The sequence below is a fragment of the Pseudophryne corroboree genome, chromosome 4 (genome assembly GCF_028390025.1).
Source record: "Pseudophryne corroboree isolate aPseCor3 chromosome 4, aPseCor3.hap2, whole genome shotgun sequence".
Classification (NCBI taxonomy): domain Eukaryota; kingdom Metazoa; phylum Chordata; class Amphibia; order Anura; family Myobatrachidae; genus Pseudophryne; species Pseudophryne corroboree.
This window is the reverse complement of record NC_086447.1, coordinates 413528763-413549529: the sequence shown is the minus strand read 5'-3', so window position 1 is coordinate 413549529 and position 20767 is coordinate 413528763. Positions and strand designations below refer to the sequence as shown.

The 20767-nt window shown below is 43.2% G+C and overlaps 1 protein-coding gene across 14 annotated transcripts in view; it reads right to left on the bottom strand.

Annotated features, from left to right (window-relative positions):
* The window catches only part of RIMS1 (regulating synaptic membrane exocytosis 1), a 581909-nt gene that overhangs the window by 437194 nt on the left and 123948 nt on the right, over nt 1–20767 (bottom strand). For all 14 annotated transcript variants that reach the window (XM_063916803.1, XM_063916807.1, XM_063916791.1 and 11 more), the window contains exon 2: nt 12175–12388. In XM_063916803.1, the coding sequence (XP_063772873.1) occupies nt 12175–12388 (214 nt within the window). The remainder of the gene's footprint in view (nt 1–12174; nt 12389–20767) is intronic.

Below are 20767 nucleotides of genomic sequence, written 5' to 3'. Positions count from 1 at the left end.
CTACCTGAACAATTGGCCCCCATAATCTGCAGGTGTTGCTTACTACTCCTTTGATCTTTATATCACGGTCTTCAGCGAACCCTTACAGCAAACCAAATTATTCAAAATAGGCCGGCGGTGGCGGTTTACCGAGTACCCCACTCACTCGCCCACCTCGACCAATACGACCTGATCACACCGATATGGTGCTGGCGTACTCGATACAGGGCCCTACCAGAAAAACCTTCTGTTTACTGGAACATATGAGGGTTACCCGCAGGACACTTACTCTTTCCAATAAAGGTGGGGTTGTTAGATAGTTCCTGAGTGACCAGCGAACTTCCCTTTAAAAATAAAAAATTACACAAATCACGTCAGAATGTACAGATAGCGTTTGTGACCATTTTACTCTAATGGTATTAGGTCAGATTACTAACTACTGCACACAATTACGTGCGGTACAATCGTTCAGTACATAAGCACTACCTGTTATGTACTGAGAGATCAGTGGAATCGAAAATTGCGGCTGCGAATTCCTTCAGCCAGAGCTTCCAATGGCCTATATGGGTTTTAGCACCAACCCCCGGGGTTGTGCTTCTTGTACCTTTATAGCGGACCTTCTTGTACCTTGTGACCTCCTGGCCTTGTCCTTGTGACCTCCTGGTCTTGTTACCTTGTGGTCCGCTATACTCTAATGCTCTTATTTTATTTAACCAAGGATGCCTCCTTAGCCACCGTATATGTCACTTACACGTATGTCCTACCTGATTTCTATTGGTTCAACCTCTAAGTTATATAAACTTATGTAATAAAAACACACTCACTCAACACATGTACACTTTCGTTTCTATATCTATTTCTGCGCAGAAATTTTCTTTAGCCCAGCTGTGTTACCAATTAGGAGCAGGATCTGTTAAACTAAATTTCAAATTTTCCAAAAATAGACTTGCGTTATTTACCGCGTCGCGTTATCTACCGCTTTGCGCTACTTATCGCCTCATCACAACTTGAGCTACATGGGCGTAACCGGACGCTACGTTGCGTAATAAACGCTGCGTGCGTCGGCCTTTGGATTGCGTACGCTAGTCTTTGTTAGAGACACGTGTACGCAAAACAAAGATCCACCGTAACACAATATACTTTTATCAATGTAAACGATCCCTGATCATCTACCGCGTACCCTACTGGCTTTGCCTTATCTCCCAGGCAAACCTGTGTGTTTGTCTTACACTTTTAACTATTACCTTTATTCTTAAATTATGAAATGACAGCAAGTCTCTTTTAGCACTTTTCTTTCAACTATAAAAATTGGCAAACAGGAATAGTGATATACGAAATTTTGAAAAAGAAATGCAGATATATATGTATGCGTGCGTGTATACGCAAGACAGAAAAGAAATAAACAGTTTTAAAAGACACAAGCGTTTTGTTCTTACTTCCGGTTCCCGGATTCCTTCAGCACTCTTTATCTAAGTGAAGCAGACGCTTATCCCGTCAGCACTGTGAGACAACCTCCCACCCTTTGCTGGGGGATAATGTCTGCTGATCTACCTAGTGCAGATATGAGAAGGACAGGACGAGTCCCCAATTGACAATGTTAAATTCCTTTGTCGTATAAACAACCCTTAATGAAGTCTAAGAACACAGTACGCTGTTTACTTAAGAAGTACCGTAAGGGTACGCTTGTTGCGTAACGATCGCTTAGCCGTATGCGAGACGCTCAAGCGTCACGTTCGCTCACGGCCCAGTGATCACAGGACAGCACGTTATTGGTGATGACTAGAGTAATGATTCGCTATGGCGTAGCGGACGCTCGAGACCACGAGGAGATCACCAGCGGCGCAGACGCTCACAACGCTATACCTTTATGGCTAAACCTTTTATACACGGAATACCTTAATGTGAATACAGGGTGTAAGTGCAACTTTGTGTAACCTGACTAACTACAAAGCTGCTTGAGCGTCACCGACGCTCAAGTGAACACTTAAAACTATAGGAAATACACAGATACTGGTTTAGGGTCCAAAGCCTATTATCTGTATTATGACTATTATACTTGCAAAAAGAATCACAGTACAAATGATACACTACAATATAACAGAGACTTCCTAACCAAATAACTATACAAGAAATACAATACAATACTATGCTGATCTAATACAATACAATACTAGTCAATGGGAGATACGAGAGAAAGAGAAAGGAGAGAGATAGAGAGAGAGAGAGAGAGAGAGAGACGGAAAGAGAGAGAGAGAGAGATTGGCTCACAGTAAGACAATATGATTACGGAGTGAAACTTACGCACAAAGGGGATGATCGCATGCGCCTGGACATCCAGCACCCGATTTTCAGCAATGAGAACCGTTGAAGAGTGAGAGCTGGATGTGGTCGGCCTGCCTATTTATGCCCCACACACAATGCAATCTAATGGTCCCTACAATCTGATCGTCCATTGGACACAGGAATTCGGCTTCGCACTATAACAAAAGGTCATAGGGTGATTCATACAGGTGGGCTGTGACGATTTCAAACAGCTCAGGTGGGTGGGAAACTAGGTTTCCCGCCGCATACCTGAGTATGCGTAAATAATAGTAATGGACATAAACTTCTTATGTCCATAACTATTCGCACGAGCGATTAATACGCTCCAAACCAACACCGGAATATTGCTAATTAAATACTCTTCCGATGGGTACCAAACACTGCTGTATGATTCCTGTTAGACCCTTCGCACAATACAAAGAGGGATTCCTCCAGTCAGGGACATTCTATATTAACCAAACTTTCAGAATCTATCAAAGGGACCATGATCTACAAACTACATTAATTGTGGAAATATGTAACGATTGGGTCGCATGCTACGACTACATACTCTTTACCGTAAATACGCATACCAATGCGAGCGGGTGCACGCATCAGCGGGTATGCGCTATCACGGGAAAGCGCACGCATGCGCAGCACGGACCAGCATGAGGTGCAAATATGGCAGCGTGTATAGGGATATTTTTCTGACTTTGACAGGCCCTATTGGAAAATACGTTTGTTTCTTCACCGTCGACACTAGATTCATCTGTGTCGGTACCCGTGTCGACTGACTGAGGTAAAGGACGTTTTACAGCCCCTGACGGTGTCTTTGTAATGTGCTGACATTATCACGTAATTCCATAACTAAAGCCATCCATTCCGGTGTCGACTCCCTAGGGGGTGACATTACCATCATCGGCAATTGCTCTGCCTCCACACCAACATCGTCCTCATACATGTCGACACACACGTACCGACACACAGCAGCCACACAGGGAATGCTCTAATCGAAGACAGGACCCCCTAGCCCTTTGGGGAGACAGAGGGAGAGTTTGCCAGCACACACCAAAAGCGCTATAAATGTATATAAACAACCCTAGAAGGTGTTGTTTACTATATATGCGCTCTTAATATATAAATATCGCCAATTTATGCCCCCCTTCTCTTTGTTACCCTGTTTCTGTAGTGCAGTGCAGGGGAGAGACCTGGGAGCCTTCCTCACCAGCGGAGCTGAGCAGGAAAATGGCGTGAGTGCTGAGGAGAATAAGCTCCGCCCCTTTTTCGGCGGGCTTTTCCCCGGTTTTTAAGAAACTGGCCTGGGTTAAAATACATACATATAGCCTTAATGGCTATATGTGATGTATTTATTTTGCCACTAAAGGTAATTATATTGCTGCCCAGGGCGCCCCCAGCAGCGCCCTGCCCCTCCGTGACTGAGTCAGTGAGCCGTGTGACAACAATGGCGCACAGCTGCCGTGCTGTGCGCTACCTTCAAGAAGACTGAGGAGTCTTCTGCCGCCTGCTTTCCGGACCTCCGTTCTGCCGTCTCTTCAGCGTCTGTAAGGGGGATCGGCGGCGCGGCTCCGGGACGAACCCCAGGCTGACCTGTGTTCCGACTCCCTCTGGAGCTAAGTGTCCAGTAGCCTAAGACTCCAATCCATCCTGCACGCAGGTGAGTTGGAAATCTCTCCCCTAAGTCCCTCGATGCAGTGATCCTGTTGCCAGCAGGAATCACTGAGATTGAAACCTAAAAAAAAACTTTTCTAAACAGCTCTTTAGGAGAGCCACCTAGATTGCACCCTCTCGGACGGGCACAAAAACCTAACTGGGGCTTGGAGGAGGGTCATAGGGGGAGGAGCCAGTACGCACCATGTGACCTAAAAGCTTTTTTAGATGTGCCCTGTCTCCTGCGGAGCCCGCTATTCCCCATGGTCCTGACGGAGTCCCAGCATCCACTAGGACGTTAGAGAAATTTTAAAATCCATCCACTCGCTACTCGTAAAAAACAGCTTAGCCGTGTTTTGCATGTTGTGGCAAACTGAGCACAATAGCAAAGATGTAAGTGGACACATCTGGTATTAGCTAGAAGTTATGTATGGTAACTTTAAATCAGTGGTCAGATCGACTCAATAACTACTGTCCTCAAGTACCCATATATTCTGCACTCATAATAAAGTACAATAATAATTGCTGTTATAAATAAATACTTTATAGCTATTCATGATAAATCTGCAACTGGTTTATTTTAAGTTGATGTGCGTAGGAGTGGCTTGTACAGAGGTGTCGCACCACATAGCCCCTCTTGGTGTGCTAGGTCCTGAGCAAGCGAGCGCCTTTCTTGCTCAAAATATGTCTTATTTGCATAAAATAAGAATTTACTTACCGATAATTCTATTTCTCGGAGTCCGTAGTGGATGCTGGGGTTCCTGAAAGGACCATGGGGAATAGCGGCTCCGCAGGAGACAGGGCACAAAAGTAAAGCTTTTACAGGTCAGGTGGTGTGTACTGGCTCCTCCCCCTATGACCCTCCTCCAGACTCCAGTTAGGTACTGTGCCCGGACGAGCGTACACAATAAGGGAGGATTTTGAATCCCGGGTAAGACTCATACCAGCCACACCAATCACACCGTACAACTTGTGATCTAAACCCAGTTAACAGTATGATAACAGAGGAGCCTCTGAAAGATGGCTTCCTAAACAATAACCCGAATTAGTTAACAATAACTATGTACAAGTATTGCAGATAATCCGCACTTGGGATGGGCGCCCAGCATCCACTACGGACTCCGAGAAATAGAATTATCGGTAAGTAAATTCTTATTTTCTCTATCGTCCTAAGTGGATGCTGGGGTTCCTGAAAGGACCATGGGGATTATACCAAAGCTCCCAAACGGGCGGGAGAGTGCGGATGACTCTGCAGCACCGAATGAGAGAACTCCAGGTCCTCCTTTGCCAGGGTATCAAATTTGTAAAAATTTACAAACGTGTTCTCCCCTGACCACGTAGCTGCTCGGCAGAGTTGTAATGCCGAGACCCCTCGGGCAGCCGCCCAAGATGAGCCCACCTTCCTTGCGGAATGGGCCTTAACAGATTTAGGCTGTGGCAGGCCTGCCACAGAATGTACAAGTTGAATTTTGTTACAAATCCAACGAGCAATCGACTGCTTAGAAGCAGGTGCACCCAACTTGTTGGGTGCATACAGTATAAACAGCGAGTCAGATTTTCTGACTCCAGCCGTCCTTTAAATGTATATTTTTAAGGCTCTGACAACGTCCAACAACTTGGAGTCCTTCAAGTCGTCTGTAGCCGCAGGCACTACAATAGGCTGGTTCAGGTGAAACGCTGATACCACCTTAGGGAGAAAATGCGGACGCGTCCGCAGCTCTGCCCTATGTCGAATGGAAAATTAAATAAGGGCTTTTATAAAACAAAGCCGCCAGTTCAGATACTCTCCCGGCCGAAGCCAGGGCCAGTAACATAGTCACTTTCCATGTGAGATATTTCAAATCCACATTCTTTAGTGGTTCAAACCAATTGGATTTGAGGAAATCTAAAACTACATTTAGATCCCACGGTGCCACCTTAGGCACCACAGGAGGCTGTATATGCAGTACTCCTTAGATAAAAATCTGGACCTCAGGGACTGAGGCCAATTCTTTTTGGAAGAATATTGATAGGGCCGAAATTTGAACCTTAATAGATCCCAATTTGAGACCCATAGACAATCCTGATTGCAGGAAATGTAGGAAAACGACCCAGTTGAAATTCCTCCATCGGAGCACTCCGCTGCTCGCACCACGCAACATATTTTCGCCAAATACGGCGATAATGCTTCGCGGTGACTTCCTTCCTTGCCTTTATCAAGGTAGGAATGACTTCTTCTGGAATGCCTTTTCCTTTTATGATCTGGCATTCAAACGCCATGCCGTCAAACGCAGCCGCGGTAAGTCTTGAAAAAGACAAGGACCCTGCTGAAGCAGGTCCCTTCTCAGAAGTAGAGGCCACGGATCGTCCGTGACCATCTCTTGAAGTTCCGGGTACCAAGTCCTTCTTGGCCAATCCGGAGCCACTAGTCTTACTCCTCTTTGCCGTATAATCCTCAATACCTTTGGTATGAGAGGCAGAGGAGGAAACACATATACCGACTGGTACACCCAAGGTGTTACCAGCGCGTCCACAGCTATTGCCTGCGGATCTCTTGACCTGGCGCAATACCTGTCCAGTGTTTTGTTGAGGCGATTGCAGTGATCCTGTTGCCAGCAGGAATCACTGTAAAATAAAAAACCTAAGCTAAACTCTCTAAGCAGCTCTTTATGAGAGCCACCTAGAATTGCACCCTTCTCGGCCGGGCACAAAAATCTAACTGGAGTCTGGAGGAGGGTCATAGGGGGAGGAGCCAGTACACACCACCTGACCTGTAAAAGCTTTACTTTTGTGCCCTGTCTCCTGCGGAGCCGCTATTCCCCATGGTCCTTTCAGGAACCCCAGCATCCACTTAGGACGATAGAGAAATAAAGTGACAAAACAACTCTGCTAGGTTACACTGATCAATTTAAGATACATTTGTACATCTGTGTGAGTCTGAATCTGTGTAAGAAGGGCTTTGATGCAGCGGCCGCAGCTTATTTGTCACGCTAAGCTCCGTTGTGCTTCATCTGCTACTTTGTTCATGTTTAAAATCAATTCCTTTGTGGCTAAAGTAGCAGCCCAGCATCTCTAGTACACTGTGAGTACCGTTTCCCTGTGTCTGCAGTGTATATAAGATGCAAAATGTAAAGAAAAGGACGATGCACTAGACCTCTCTGAGACACACGGTCGTGCCAGGCGTGCCATATGGTATATAGACCCTAAGTGTATGAGGACACATAGGTAATGTACTGAAATAAAACTGAATGGACAAAAACTAGAACCTATAACACTAACTGTAGCCACCTCTGCTCCAATGAGCTGCAACGCAAAAAAAAGCAGACAGCATAAAAGGCTAGAAAATTTACGTACATGCCATGCCATGACATTCCTGCATTTGGCCGACCACTCCACGTTACCTCCCCAAATGCTGCCATCCTGTCACTAATTTTGCGACTAATCCCACCATCGCAATTCAATTGCGTGTGCGCAGTTAGAAAACATCAAGCGATTTAAGTACAATAGCAGCTTTGCGACCACATCTGAATTATGCCCAATATTGTTTGTCAAAGTGATCCTTAACAGCAGGAGTGGGGAACCTTTTTTCTACCAAGGGTCATTTGGATATTTATAAAATCCTTTGGGGGCCATACAAAAATGATCAACTTAAAAATTAGCCCCCAGTCAGTTGTTATGCCCCAGTAGATATAGCCCCAGTCACTTGTTATACCCCATTAGATATGCCCCCAGTTGTTATGCCCCATTAGATATGCCCCCAGTCAGTTGATATGCCCCATTAGATATGCCCCCAGTCAGTTGTTATGCCCCATTAGATCTGCCCCAGTCAGTTGTTATGCCCCATTAGATATGCCCCCAGTCAGTTGTTATGCCCCCTAGTAGTGCCGCTTACACACACACACACACACACACACATTAAAAGAAAAAAAAACCCACAATACTCACCAGCCCTGCTCCTGTTTCCGGACCGCTGACCTCCGCCTGGTCGCCCGCTCCTCAGAACTATGGGAGCGCCACACATGTACACTGCCTGAGCTGGAAGCTGGAGTTCAGGAGTGAGCTCCTGCCTCCGGCTGCTGCTGAGGAGAAGGAGCCGGGCGCCCGCTGGTAACAAAATATCAGCGGGCGCCCGGCATCTCCCTCGGTTAGGTGAGCCTGGCCGAGCCTGATCAAGTGGCTTTGCGGGCCTTATATGGCCCGCGGGCCTGAGGTTCCCCACCCCTGCTTTACAGCTTTTACTCATCTTTATAACGGAATCTATCTACTGCCTTTTTAAGAGGGAAATTAAATGTTGTTTAGACGTCAAGTTTTACCCTTTTTTTATACATTAGAATTGGCTATTTAGATGCGATTTTAGAAAAAGAGCAGCTGCAGTTTTTTCTAACCTCATATAAATATAGGTTACCTGACAGAAGTCATTTACATTGCAAATTATATCTAATATAAATTTACTGAGGGAGTGATTGAAGAGTAGCGACATCACGATTGTCAAAACTACACAATAACAAATCCCACGCATCTGGCACCATAATGTCTAGTGAAATATTTCAGTATGTTTCATATACAAGATAAAAGAAAGAAAAGATTCTAACCACTTTGTCCTCCTTTGGGAAAGCATCCAAGAAAGCAGAATAAAGGGAGAAAAAAAAGAAAATTAATGGTAAGCAGGTATTAATAAGCAAATTTGAAAAAAGGTCAAGGTTAAATTAAATTAGAGGCTTTCAAGCAAGCACATTATTATTTAACTGCGTTAAAGGGAAAGTATTACTTAAGTTGAACATCTTTTTACTCCCTCTAATGAACAAACTGTTAATAATACAGAAACCAAAATAAATCGAAACACATTCCCTTTGAAAAATAGAAAGTACAGAAGCTGAAACACCAACATCTCACTGCATCCACATAAAGCAGAAGAACCAGCAATACACACAGCAGTTGGACATTCATGAAATCAGGGGTACACTTACTGAAAAACTGGGACATTCAGAACATTGACAACTTTATTCATAATGTCTACACTATGACATACCTCCCAACATGACCCTCTCCAGGAGGGACACAATGCTCTGCTCCTGGACTTTTCTTTTAATATATGATTGCCGGCACCTGTTTTGAACAGGTTAATGGATAAGAAAGGTGTTTCAGCACAATTGAGGGCAATCATAACTTAAGAGAGAAGTCCAGGAGCAGAGCATTCTGTCCCTCCTGAAGCCCTAGGGTCATGTTGGGAGGTATGCTATGAACATATTAGCATTAGGGATAGGGCTAATCTTGACATGGTGACTGCTAACATAATGAATGTCAATCTGGTATACCATAGTTGAAAAACTTGCTGTTGGAGCTGAAGCAAAATGAGTATTTTGTCAGTTTGAGCAGCATATCTTGATCTGCACATGCTCAGAAAGCAGAGGAGGTCAACAGGGAAGTGTTAGAGTATGGCGACACTATTCACGTCATTGCAATGCCACCGAGCACTCACGCAAATGGACAGGGTGATCTCTCCTGGGAGTCTAAAGGAACTCAATGTAATTCGGCAATCTACCAGACATTCTGGGAGAGTAGCTATGTATACAGTATATTAAGCGGCAAGATCCTATAGTTGATATAGGTGCCAGTGGTATATCATGTAGGTCAGTCCACAAGATGAATAACTTAACCAGGTTGCTATTTATTAACCAGATAAAATAAGTTGTAGGATAACACAGGGTTAACCCAGTAGATATACAATACAGCGGGTTCTGTAGATCCAGTCAGGAACATGTGGGACTTAATGCAGGTGGTGTGTGTATACAGCAGCACACATCTGTATATACAGTATACAAACACTGGCAGCTGTGCAGTATGCGCCCAGTTACAGTACATACATAGTATGACGGGTGTCTTGTACTATAACGCAGTCTCACTGTGGAGACTCTGAGGTGCATATTATTCCTCTATTGAGGACGGAACTGAAGATGCGTGGAGACACTGCACATGCACAGTAGCACACCTGGGTCGGAAGTTGCGCTGTGACGTGACTCCAGTGCTGCGGGTACCGGCAGCACAGAAACACCCCACCACCACCATTCAAGGCTCTCTCTGCATACACACAGGTTCGTGGGCTGGGTGGTGGGAGTGCAGGAAGCTCCGGGAGACTTGCCTACTTTCCTGTATGGTGCTGGAGTGCCACCCAATTTTTGGGAGCCTCACAGTAGTTCTGGGAGAGTAGGCAAGTATGCTTTATGCTGTATTTAAAAAAATCTTCTAAAAAATAGTCCTGCTATTTTGGAACATTCTCCATATACTCCTTCAGAACCCCATCGTTATAGTATCTCAGCCGCATAAATGAAGGTGTGACACTGTTTTCGGACATCCCTGGTGGTATAAAACTATGTTCCGGTACAGTTTGCTACCGGTACAGTTTGCTATGTTCTAAAGGTGGGGAATGCAGAGTCAATCTTTTGGATCCATTTACATTTTGTTTGCAGAAGCAGAGCAATTGTAGGCGATGGTAGTCTTCATTTCAGAAAAGAATCACTGGTGGAAGCTTCGGCTTATTAAACAATCAATAAGGGTTGTTGCAGTACAAGTAGCACCACAAGCCTGCTTTTATTTCTACCTCACAGAAGAAAATCAAGGAAAAATACTTTATACTTAAATAAAAAATGCACACAGTAATAATATAAAAACATTCTTTTTTTAACTTTTTTTTCCCTTCTTTTTACTAAGTGGAATAGAAAACTGAAGCCTGGGTTTCCAGTCGTACTGTGCAAGCATGAACTGGCTAATTGGGTCACACATGCGCAAATGCCAGTAGCCTGCCTATGGAAGTGGTAAGGTTACGCTGGCTGTGGACTGTATCACGAGGCAACTGAGTATCACCCATCTGCTTCAATTACATCTTTAAAAAGATGGGAGGTTGTATTTTGCTCGATAAATGGTTATAGAACACATCCCCAATCGCCAATTGTTAATAAGTAGGCCCATCAGTATATATCAGGTTCCCTGTGTACAGGGGTCTATACCGATACCGACTTAATCCTATGGTCTCTGGGAGGGGAAATATAAGGCCTAATTCAGACCTGATCGCAGCAGCAAATTTGTTAGCTAATGGGGGTGGGTTATTTTGTTTCTGTGCAGGGTAAATACTGGCTGCTTTATTTTTACATTGCAATTTAGATTTCAGTTTGAACACACCCCACCCATATCTAACTGTTTATGCACACGTTATATCTGCCCCACCTGCAGTGCACATGGTTTTGTCCATTAGCAAACAAATTTGCTGCTGCGAAATAGGCCCACAGTGGTCACAGTATCTATTATACACAGCACTAAGGGCCTAATTCAAGGTTAATTGCAAAAGCAAAATCTTTGTCTAATGGAATAAAACCATGTGCACTGCAGGGTGGGCAGATATAACCTGCAGTGCACATGGTTTTGCCAATTAGAGGAAGATTTTGTTTTTGCAATCAACCTTGAATTAAGCCCTAAAGCCTTATACACACTAGATGAGAAAGTTAAATATATCGCTCAGAAGGGACATTTCTTTGCTATATCTTTTACTATCTCGTCTAGTGTGTACACTCAATATCGTTAACAATGCGCACTCCTGCACATTGTTAACAACCCGCTCCCTCGTCTGAACAGTCCAGCCGAGGGAGGACCTTGTTAACGATGGCCATGCTGCAGCATGGCCCCGCAACCTCCCCTCGCTCCCCCCACCGTTGCTCCCTTCACGCCGGCATCGGCAAGTGGTCCCCACCGCTGCCAATTTCGCCGGGTACACACATTGGCTAGTGTGTACCCGGCTTAAGTGTCTTGCGCAAGAACCTGTTACTCAGGAAGAGGTGGCTTATTCTTTTATACACAGACCCACATCATACATTATCAAAGAATATGACCCCAGCAATAGTGCAGGTCAAAATATTACTTTTATTCTTATTTACTGTAAAGTAAATGAGCAGCCTACTAAAGCATATAAAAACACAAGAAAAATATGTATAAATGATGTGTTTCATGTGTTTCCAATACTCTATGAAGTGGTAAAGCACATTGCAACCATATCAAGTCACAAGTCTATTTCTGATACACTGTTTGTGCAATAACTGTGTGAATGAGCCAGAATCCTTTTAAGACATTTGTGTGTAAAGTAAAAAGTCCCATTTTTGCATGTTCATACATGGATTTACAGTCATGCGACTGTTTCTGAAAAGAATCTGAACAAACATTTATTAGAAAAGGAATAGGTAACAGGGAAAGTACACTTACATTGTTGGTCCGAAGCGAAACGCGACCTCCACATCGGGCACAGAATTTTGTTCGGCAATAAGAGCACAAGTGTCCACAGCCATCTGCAAACTTTGTTTTGTGACATATTCCACACGTTGGTGCATCATCCTTGTGTTCTCCGGGATAGCGACGAGTGTCCTCCCCTATTTTTTGGATTTGTTCTTTATAGCTTTCAAATTGCTGATGCAGCCTCCTGCACAGGAAGAAAGCATGGATCATAGGATCAGAGCAGAAATACAATTCAAAATGAATTGCAAACACCGACAACAAAGCAAAAAAGAAATTAAAAAACAACCACTTGACCTAGCGGCCTACAACCTCTGCAATTCAGATGAAACTTGTAGAATTTTTACACCTGACTGACACAACAGGAGGAATGGAACTGAAAAGGTAGGAAAAATACTATGGGACTGATTCAGAGTCGGGAGCAATTTCACACCTAACATTGTTGCACCTCAATTGTTCATATATATATTTTGCATACAAGGTAAATACTATCCACTTTTACATACATCCCACAAATACTGAACACTGCAACTTGTAGTTTAGCTAAGACACGCCCCTCCCAACTCTAAGGGGTCAAACCAATTAAGTGCGAATTGTCCTGTTTAAGCTGATTTGCAGAAAATTCACACTGTGAATTGCATGTGCAATCCAATTACAAAACTGCATACTTCCCTAAAAGGAAATTACCATTATTCCCTATGCACTCTCTTGGGATGTGAAAAGAAAACTCTTTATTTAAAGATAAAAATGTCAGGACTTCCTTCAGAACCCCTTGCCAAACCCCTCCCCTAAGAACTGATTAGAAAAATGTAAGTTTTTAATTAGTATAATTTGCCAATAATTACATGTCATTTCTGGGGTTAAAAAATGGCTTCAAAGGACTCCCAAAATCAACTTTTTCATTACATTATACAACCCAAATTTAATGAAAGCATTTTTTTCAACAAAAAGTAATTGTTTTTGACATTTAAAAAAAAAATCAGTCACCTTTTGTCACCTCAAATTAGGTAATTGGGTTCATAAAGATAGAGATTTGCAAATTTATTTTTGAACTCCGAACTGGACAAAAGGTCCTTCCTTGTCACCATTTGAGGTGTAAAACAAAAAACAATGTAGTCTTAGAATAGGATTAGAAAATGATAGTACAGGTTGAGTCTCCCTTATCCAAAATGCTTGGGACCAGAGGTATTTTGGATATGAGATTTTTCCGTATTTTGGAATAATTGCATACCATAATGAGATATCATGGCGATGGGACCTAAATCTAAGCACAGAATGCATTTATGTTTCATATACACCTTATACACACAGCCTGAAGGTAATTTTAGCCAATATTTTTTATAACTTTGTGCATTAAACAAAGTGTGTCTGCATTCACACAAATCATTAATCTTTCATATACACCTTATACACACAGCCTGAAGGTCATTTAATACTATATTTTTAATAACTTTGTGTATTAAACAAAGTTTGTGTACATTGAGCCATCAAAAAACAAAGGTTTCACTATCTCACTCTCACTCAAAAAAGTCCGTATTTCGGAATATTTCGTATTTCGGAATATTTGGATATGGGATACTCAACCTGTACTATATAAATGTAAAAAGAGACACCCTCACACACTGATACTAACATATAAGAAAGACAGTCAGTGTTCCCTCTACAACCTGGACCCTTAGCATTGCATCTGTACTGTAACATGCAGTTGTATGCTCGGTTATATAGAGCAGAGGGCATTTACCGATGTGCAGGACTTTGGGGCAAATTATATTTTGAGACCTCACTTATCTGCATAAACTTCAGCCATTTTAAGAGGACTGTAAGTGATAGGAGATTTCGCTAATTGCGGTATAATGCACCGGCTACTGCTCCTTACATCAAAAAAGTAATTTTGTTTAACAGGACAAGATATATTAAAATGCATTTTAAGGGGTGGAAAAGGCACATTTATAGGGAATTCTCAGGATATCGAGGGAGCACAAACCATGTTTCTTACTGTTTTTATTATTTAAATCGTTCATAAAGCAGACAAATATACAAATAAAGAAACATAGAAAATGTGTTTATCATGGTGCGATATAAAACAGAAAATTAAAGAACTTAATTCCTAAACTCACAGGCTACGTCCCCCACTTATGTTATACGTTCCAATGTACTGCAATTAAAAAAATTGAACTTTCCGAATGTTGCATGTAATAAAGACAGTTCTAAAGTCTTCCCTTTACTTTTATAAATTTAAGATATAAAAAGACTATTTGTATTTTAGGATAAAAATAGAAAGTTTGAATGAATGAAAGTGGTGGTCCTACAGCAGAATGGTCTCTGAAGTGATGATTTTACTTTTCCACCAGGACTACCCCAATAGCCCCAATTTGCAGCACCAGTGGCTTCCTATACTTGGAAGGATCTGTGGCAAGGCTGAATGGATTAGGACTGTGACCAAATGTAACTCTGATTTTGCCCCCAGGGCAGTCAGGTCAGGGCCACCCAGAAGGGGGAGGGGGGGACATGTCAGGTAGTCCATGATAGCTACTATTAGAAGAGATTATACCAGGAAGAAACTTTTTATAAAAGGGCTTAGTAATACACCACCATGCTGCCTTGACAACCACTCACTCAGACAGAATGTGTCCTTAGGTTCCCAACCTTGTAAGGAGACTTTTGTTTTGAGTAAAGTCTGTTTCAAGCTCCTTTGAAATAGATCCACAAAATAAATCTGCAGACTGTATTTTAATGAACTCTGCATTGCTCTTATATTATGCGGTACTATTCCAGAAAGCATTGCTACTGGAGAACGGGAATTCAGCAAACTCACAAATTAAAAAACACCTGAGGTATACATTTGGGTAAAAACAAGTTAACAATTTGGTTATATTATCTATAGACATGAATAGAGTCTCTCAGAGCTAAAAGAATTTGTTTCATACAAGGACCCAACATTTGGGATGCCTGTTTCCGCATCCTCTGTTACATTTGATCCTTTATCTTGCTTCAATGAACTGTTTGTCTTGGTCTATATTATTAAATTACTTTTTACTGCTTAAAATGTGTTTTATTGCATTTCCTAATTTTCACAAACCCAAACATAATAAATTATTGTTCGATAAATAATTATATTTGCATAAAATTAAACGTACTTGCAAGGGCACCTTTTTTATTCAGCTTGAAACTGAGGATTTAGATGAGAGTGTCAATCATTTCTGCCAATCTCCTACAATATCCAGGAGACTCGTGAATTTCGGTACTAGGCTAGGCCATACTCACTGGGGAAGTGGGCAGTCCAGGCGCTTGAAGATACATGTCTACAAAATGTCTACAGATTGCATAGATCCACTTATTCTACAGATCATGTGTGCAACTGGGTCAGAAACCAAGTTGAATTTAAGATCCTACTGCTAAGCGCCCTGATAGTCTAATAGGCAATCATGTTAATTTGAAACCTGTTGTATTGGGGTCTACTGCAATGACACAGGGGTCTATTTACTAAGCTTTGGGTGGAGTTAAAGTAGACGGAGATAAAGTACAAGCCAACCAGCTCCTAACTGCCATGTGACAGGCTGGGTTTTAAAAATTACAGGAGCTGGTTGGCTGGTACTTTATCTCCATCCAAGGCTTAATAAATAGACCCCACAATGTCCTAGAACAATGGCAAACTAACGCTAAAGGTCAAAGCTAAAATAACAAAGTTGTGCACCAGTGACCTAATGCAATCCTGTGTGTTCCTGCAAAAGCCACCAGCAAGGCTTGTAATGCAGATGTTTGACATCAAACAGGAGAATAATGGATCATGCAGTGCTAAGCCATAAAGAATATTAAAGTGAATGGCATAAGTTGAAACATTCTATAGAACATTCCAGTTTATATAGCCACGGTGATGACTCTATAAGTAAACAGCAATTATTTTATTTTGAAACAGTATATTCTATTAATAGTCTTAAATTTCACTAAATGACATATCTGAAGTGATGTTCCATATTCTAAAAGCATATACATAAATCATCATTGAAACCGGCTAATACTTCCTGTAATCTAAAAAAAATTATGTACCATCAATGTAAATCGTAAAAGGAAACATGGATCAATAAAGATTAATGTTAAGCACTACATACATAAATAATTAAGGTACAGTGCATTAAATCTAAAGGTCTTGTAATATAATGCTTTAGTAACTGTTCGGATATTGCTGATAATAGCAATTGCTAGGTTATTTGGAGTTTCAGATCAGTGTGTTGGCGGTTACCAGGCTTATCCAAGGCGGCAAATAAAATAGCTCCCATCCCATTTCTTATAGAAATAAACATAATCATTTAACTTAGCTGTCTCTTATTTAACTCTTCAATTCTGGATATGGTTTACACCTCCAGGACAGACGCATGTCATGATGCTTTTTACATTTCTACCTAAGGAAATGTTCTATTGCTTTTCTTTAGGACATTCATTTTAGTAAAGATGTACAGGTAGGGAAAACCAGCAAATATCATGGAGAGAGATACGTTTCCACATCTTTCCTACGGCTACTTTAATACTTTCACTGCAACAAAAAACTTGAAATGAACAAAACACCCTAACACTGTGTAGATGTCACTGTCAGCGGTGATTGTGAGACTGCGTAACACAGTAGCATGTTCCCGTGTCTTATTACTGGTGTTTAGACGTGTCAGTCGAAGGCAAGTTTAGGCCATTTACAGAAAGGATAGGGCAACAGAACTAGATCTGGCTGGCCACAGGCACTTGTCAGGAGGGTATCTACTGATGGGCGGCTGGTCTCACGGAATGATAAAGACGATCAGCAACACTATCTAACTGCTTCTGACTGGCTGATAGTGAATTGATCCAGCTATCTGAATTTTTACATATGGCTTTTATAGAACCACGCAGCTGGTATCCCGGAGAGTATAGCATTAACCACATGGGGGCTGATTTATTTTCTATTTAATTTCCAAATATTGCAGAATGTTGCCTTAGCTGCTATCCATCCATCCTGTTAAAGGGTTATCTCTATATGGTTTAAAACCAATATTACGCCCCACAACTCAACTCTGCTTACCGGAGAGGTTAGTGCATTTTAATTTAACTAAATTTCAGTGTGGTAAGTGTAGGGAGTGGGTTTTAAGCTTAAATGCCATGATCAGAATATGAGCCAATACCTCATACTTTCATGTTGCTAGATACATACAGATTTACAATATTATGCAAAAAACACAAAAACATCTGTGTTTAATTGCATCTGTACTTTGCATTTTAATTGCCACTTTCACATATATATATTACATTAAGGACATGACATTTGGTTGAGCCACATCTCACCTCTTTCTCTATGCTACTGCAGAACATAAGTACAGTATAAATACTTGTTACTCCTGACGTAAACCTGGCTCATGTTAATTATGAAAAGCTGTATGCATGTTTTCCTGTTTACGTTTAGGATCAAAAAAAATTTTAACGCTACATAACATCAATGTCATGTCTTAGGAGGTAGGTGTGCTTTTATTCCATTGAGAATGCTGTGGAGCTGATTCGTGAATGACACCATTCTAATGCCATATTTAAATATAGGCCTACATGGGGCGAATCCACAAAATCATAGCAGCCAGCAAAGAGTTGTACTGGCAGGATTTTAAGATCCAGCGCTGACCATTTATACTGCGCAGAAAATGTGAAGACTGATATATTTAAAAGAGGGTAATATGGATATATTTTAATGTACTGTACAGCTTACCTTTATACCTCTTTTATTATTATTATTATTATTATTATTATTATTATTATTATTATTATTATTATTATCTGAGTAGCTAAATTTGAACTGATACCTTTTTCAAAACTGTCTATATATGTATCAAAACGTATATATATATATATTAGCATATCCTTCCCCACCTGTGGCTCAGGTGTGTGCGGCAAAGGAAAAGAGGCGGCACTCCAAGGTCTTTGTTAAAGCTTGTATTCACAGGTGGGGAAGGATATGCTACTGTATGATTTCCAGGAGGGCACCCAGGCATTTACTCTGCTACACTGAGTGCCGGATGTGTTTACTAGTATATATATATATATATATATATATATATATATATATATATATATATATAAGGCAATCAATTTGCTGCCTGCCGGCATTGGCGGGATTCCAACGTCAGTATCCTTACCGACACCGGAATCCCGACAGCTGACAATGCAGACAGTTGAAATACTGGCACACGGGCTATTACCACTCGTGGGTGTCCACGACACCCAAAGAGTTGGAATAGATCCTGTGGTGAGCGCAGCGAGCCACCAAGCCCACAGCGTGCGAGCGCAGCGAGCCCGCTAGGGGACTCATAGCGCTCGCCCTGCTGCTGGCATTCTGGCAGGCGAGATGCCGCTGTCGGGATAGTGACAGCCAGCATCCCGTCCACCGGGAATACATATGTATTCCATATATAAACATATATGTCCTCATGAAAATGTTCCATTAATAACATTGAATAGTTGACACATTAGACAACGCTATCTGTCTTCTTATGATCGCCACAAGTGCTGCCGGCTAGAGTCTATTACATGTATCAAAACAAGAATATTTTCCAGGCATAGCCTCTAATTATACATCTGTGCATTTTTACAGTACATCTATTAATAAATGATTCCAAGATTGGGCATGGCTTCCATAACTATTCCCTTTCGCACAGGGCCGGCTCCAGGCATGTTCCACTGGAGCTGCCGCGCGGGGCGCCAGCCCATAGGGGGCGCTGTGTGGCCACCACAATTGTGACAGGTGCTGACGACAGGCGGCCAGAGGCAGCGCCAGAGCCACAATAAAAACGTGTGCGCTGCGCTGCCTGAAATATCCCTCCCCTGCCCTGTCAAAGTTGGCTTCACTGGGACTAATCACGCAGCTGTCGCCCGCTGCCACAAATGAGGCCAGCCAGCGGCAGCCTCACTGAAACTGTGTGCTTCCTGCCCTGGTCCTTCCCCCGGTCCCAGCCAGCAATGACATGCTGTGAGGAGGCCTCTCCTTCCCCTCTGAGACAGTGAGACCCCGCGGCCTTCCATTGGTCCTTCCTGACCGAGTCCCATTGCCTGGCCCTACCCTGTGCTGCAGCTGCACAGTCAGAGCTGGTGAGTGGTGTTAGGGTATATAAAAGCAATCTGGGGGTGGGGTAGTGGCTTATTAATGTTATGGAGGTGTATAAATGTTATAAGTGTGGGAAGGGGGTGGGCATATAAATGTTATCTAGGTGGTGTATTAATATGTATTATTGTGGGAGGTTGGGGGTGTATAAATGTGTAGCTATGTGGTGTATTATAGTGTATTAATGCAGGGCCGGCTCCAGGCATGTTCGTATAGAGCGGCCACGCGGGGCGCCACCCTTAATGGGCACCGCACGCTGGCGGCGCCATATTCGTGCTTGGAGCCAGCCTGCAGCGTCCCGGCCCCGTCCTCGTCCTAAACTCTTGTGTGCGCTCTATGCGGCGCGCTGTGCGGCGCCGGCATCTGATGTCAGACGCTGGCAGCACGCACACAAGAGTTTTGAAGAGTCCGCCCACGCCCTCAACAGCACTCCCCCTCCCGGCTCCCAGCACCGCAGGAATTGGGCATTTATGGATCGGGCACTGGGGGCATTTATGTATTGGGGCGGGCAGGGCACTGTGGGGTCATATCTGGACCTGTGGGGTCATATCTGCACTGTGGGGATATTTATGTATCTGGAACGGTGGGGACATATCTGGCACTGTGTGGCCATTAATGTATCTGGCACTGCTGGGGGGCATGTCATGTGTATATGGCACTGCTGGGGGGCATGTCACGTGTTGCTGGCACTGCTGGGGGACATGTCACGTGTAGCTGGCACTGCTGGGGGGCATGTCACGTGTAGCTGGCACTGCTGGGGGGCATGTCATGTGTAGCTGGCACTGCTGGGGAGCATATCATGTAGTGTTCCCGCTAGGCGTCTGTGGCTAGGCAATGTGTCTCAGTGCTCTACCTGGCGCAATGTGTCTCAGTGCTCTACCTGGCGCAAAGTGTCTCAGTGCTCTACCTGGCGCAAAGTGTCTCAGTGCTTTGCCTGGCGCAAAGTGTCTCAGTGCTCTGCCTGGCGCAAAGTGTCTAACGTGCTCTGCCTGGCGCAAAGTGTCTAACGTGCTCTGCCTGGCGCAAAGTGTCTAACGTGCTCTGCCTGGCGCAAAGTGTCTAACGTGCTCTGCCTGGCGCAAAGTGTCTAACGTGCTCTGCCTGGCGCAAAGTGTCTAACGTGCTTTGCCTGGCGCAAAGTGTCTAGGAGGTTCTACCTGGTGCAATGTGTATTAGCTGCACTACTGTGTGGTGTAATACAAATTGCCACAATTATGTGGCCACGCACCTTCCCCACGAAGCAATGCCCCTAAATTTTTGCTGCGCGCCTTCGGCGCGCACTGTCCATTCTTTAGCATGTAAGTAGGGGAGCACCAAGCATTACAGTATGTACATCATTTTGCCCTCCTAACTTCGAAATGTGCCCTCCCTGTGATCAGCACCCTGCCCTAAAAAATAAACACTATCATGTGTAGCTGGCACTGCTGGGGGGCATATTGTGTGTAGCTGGCACTGCTG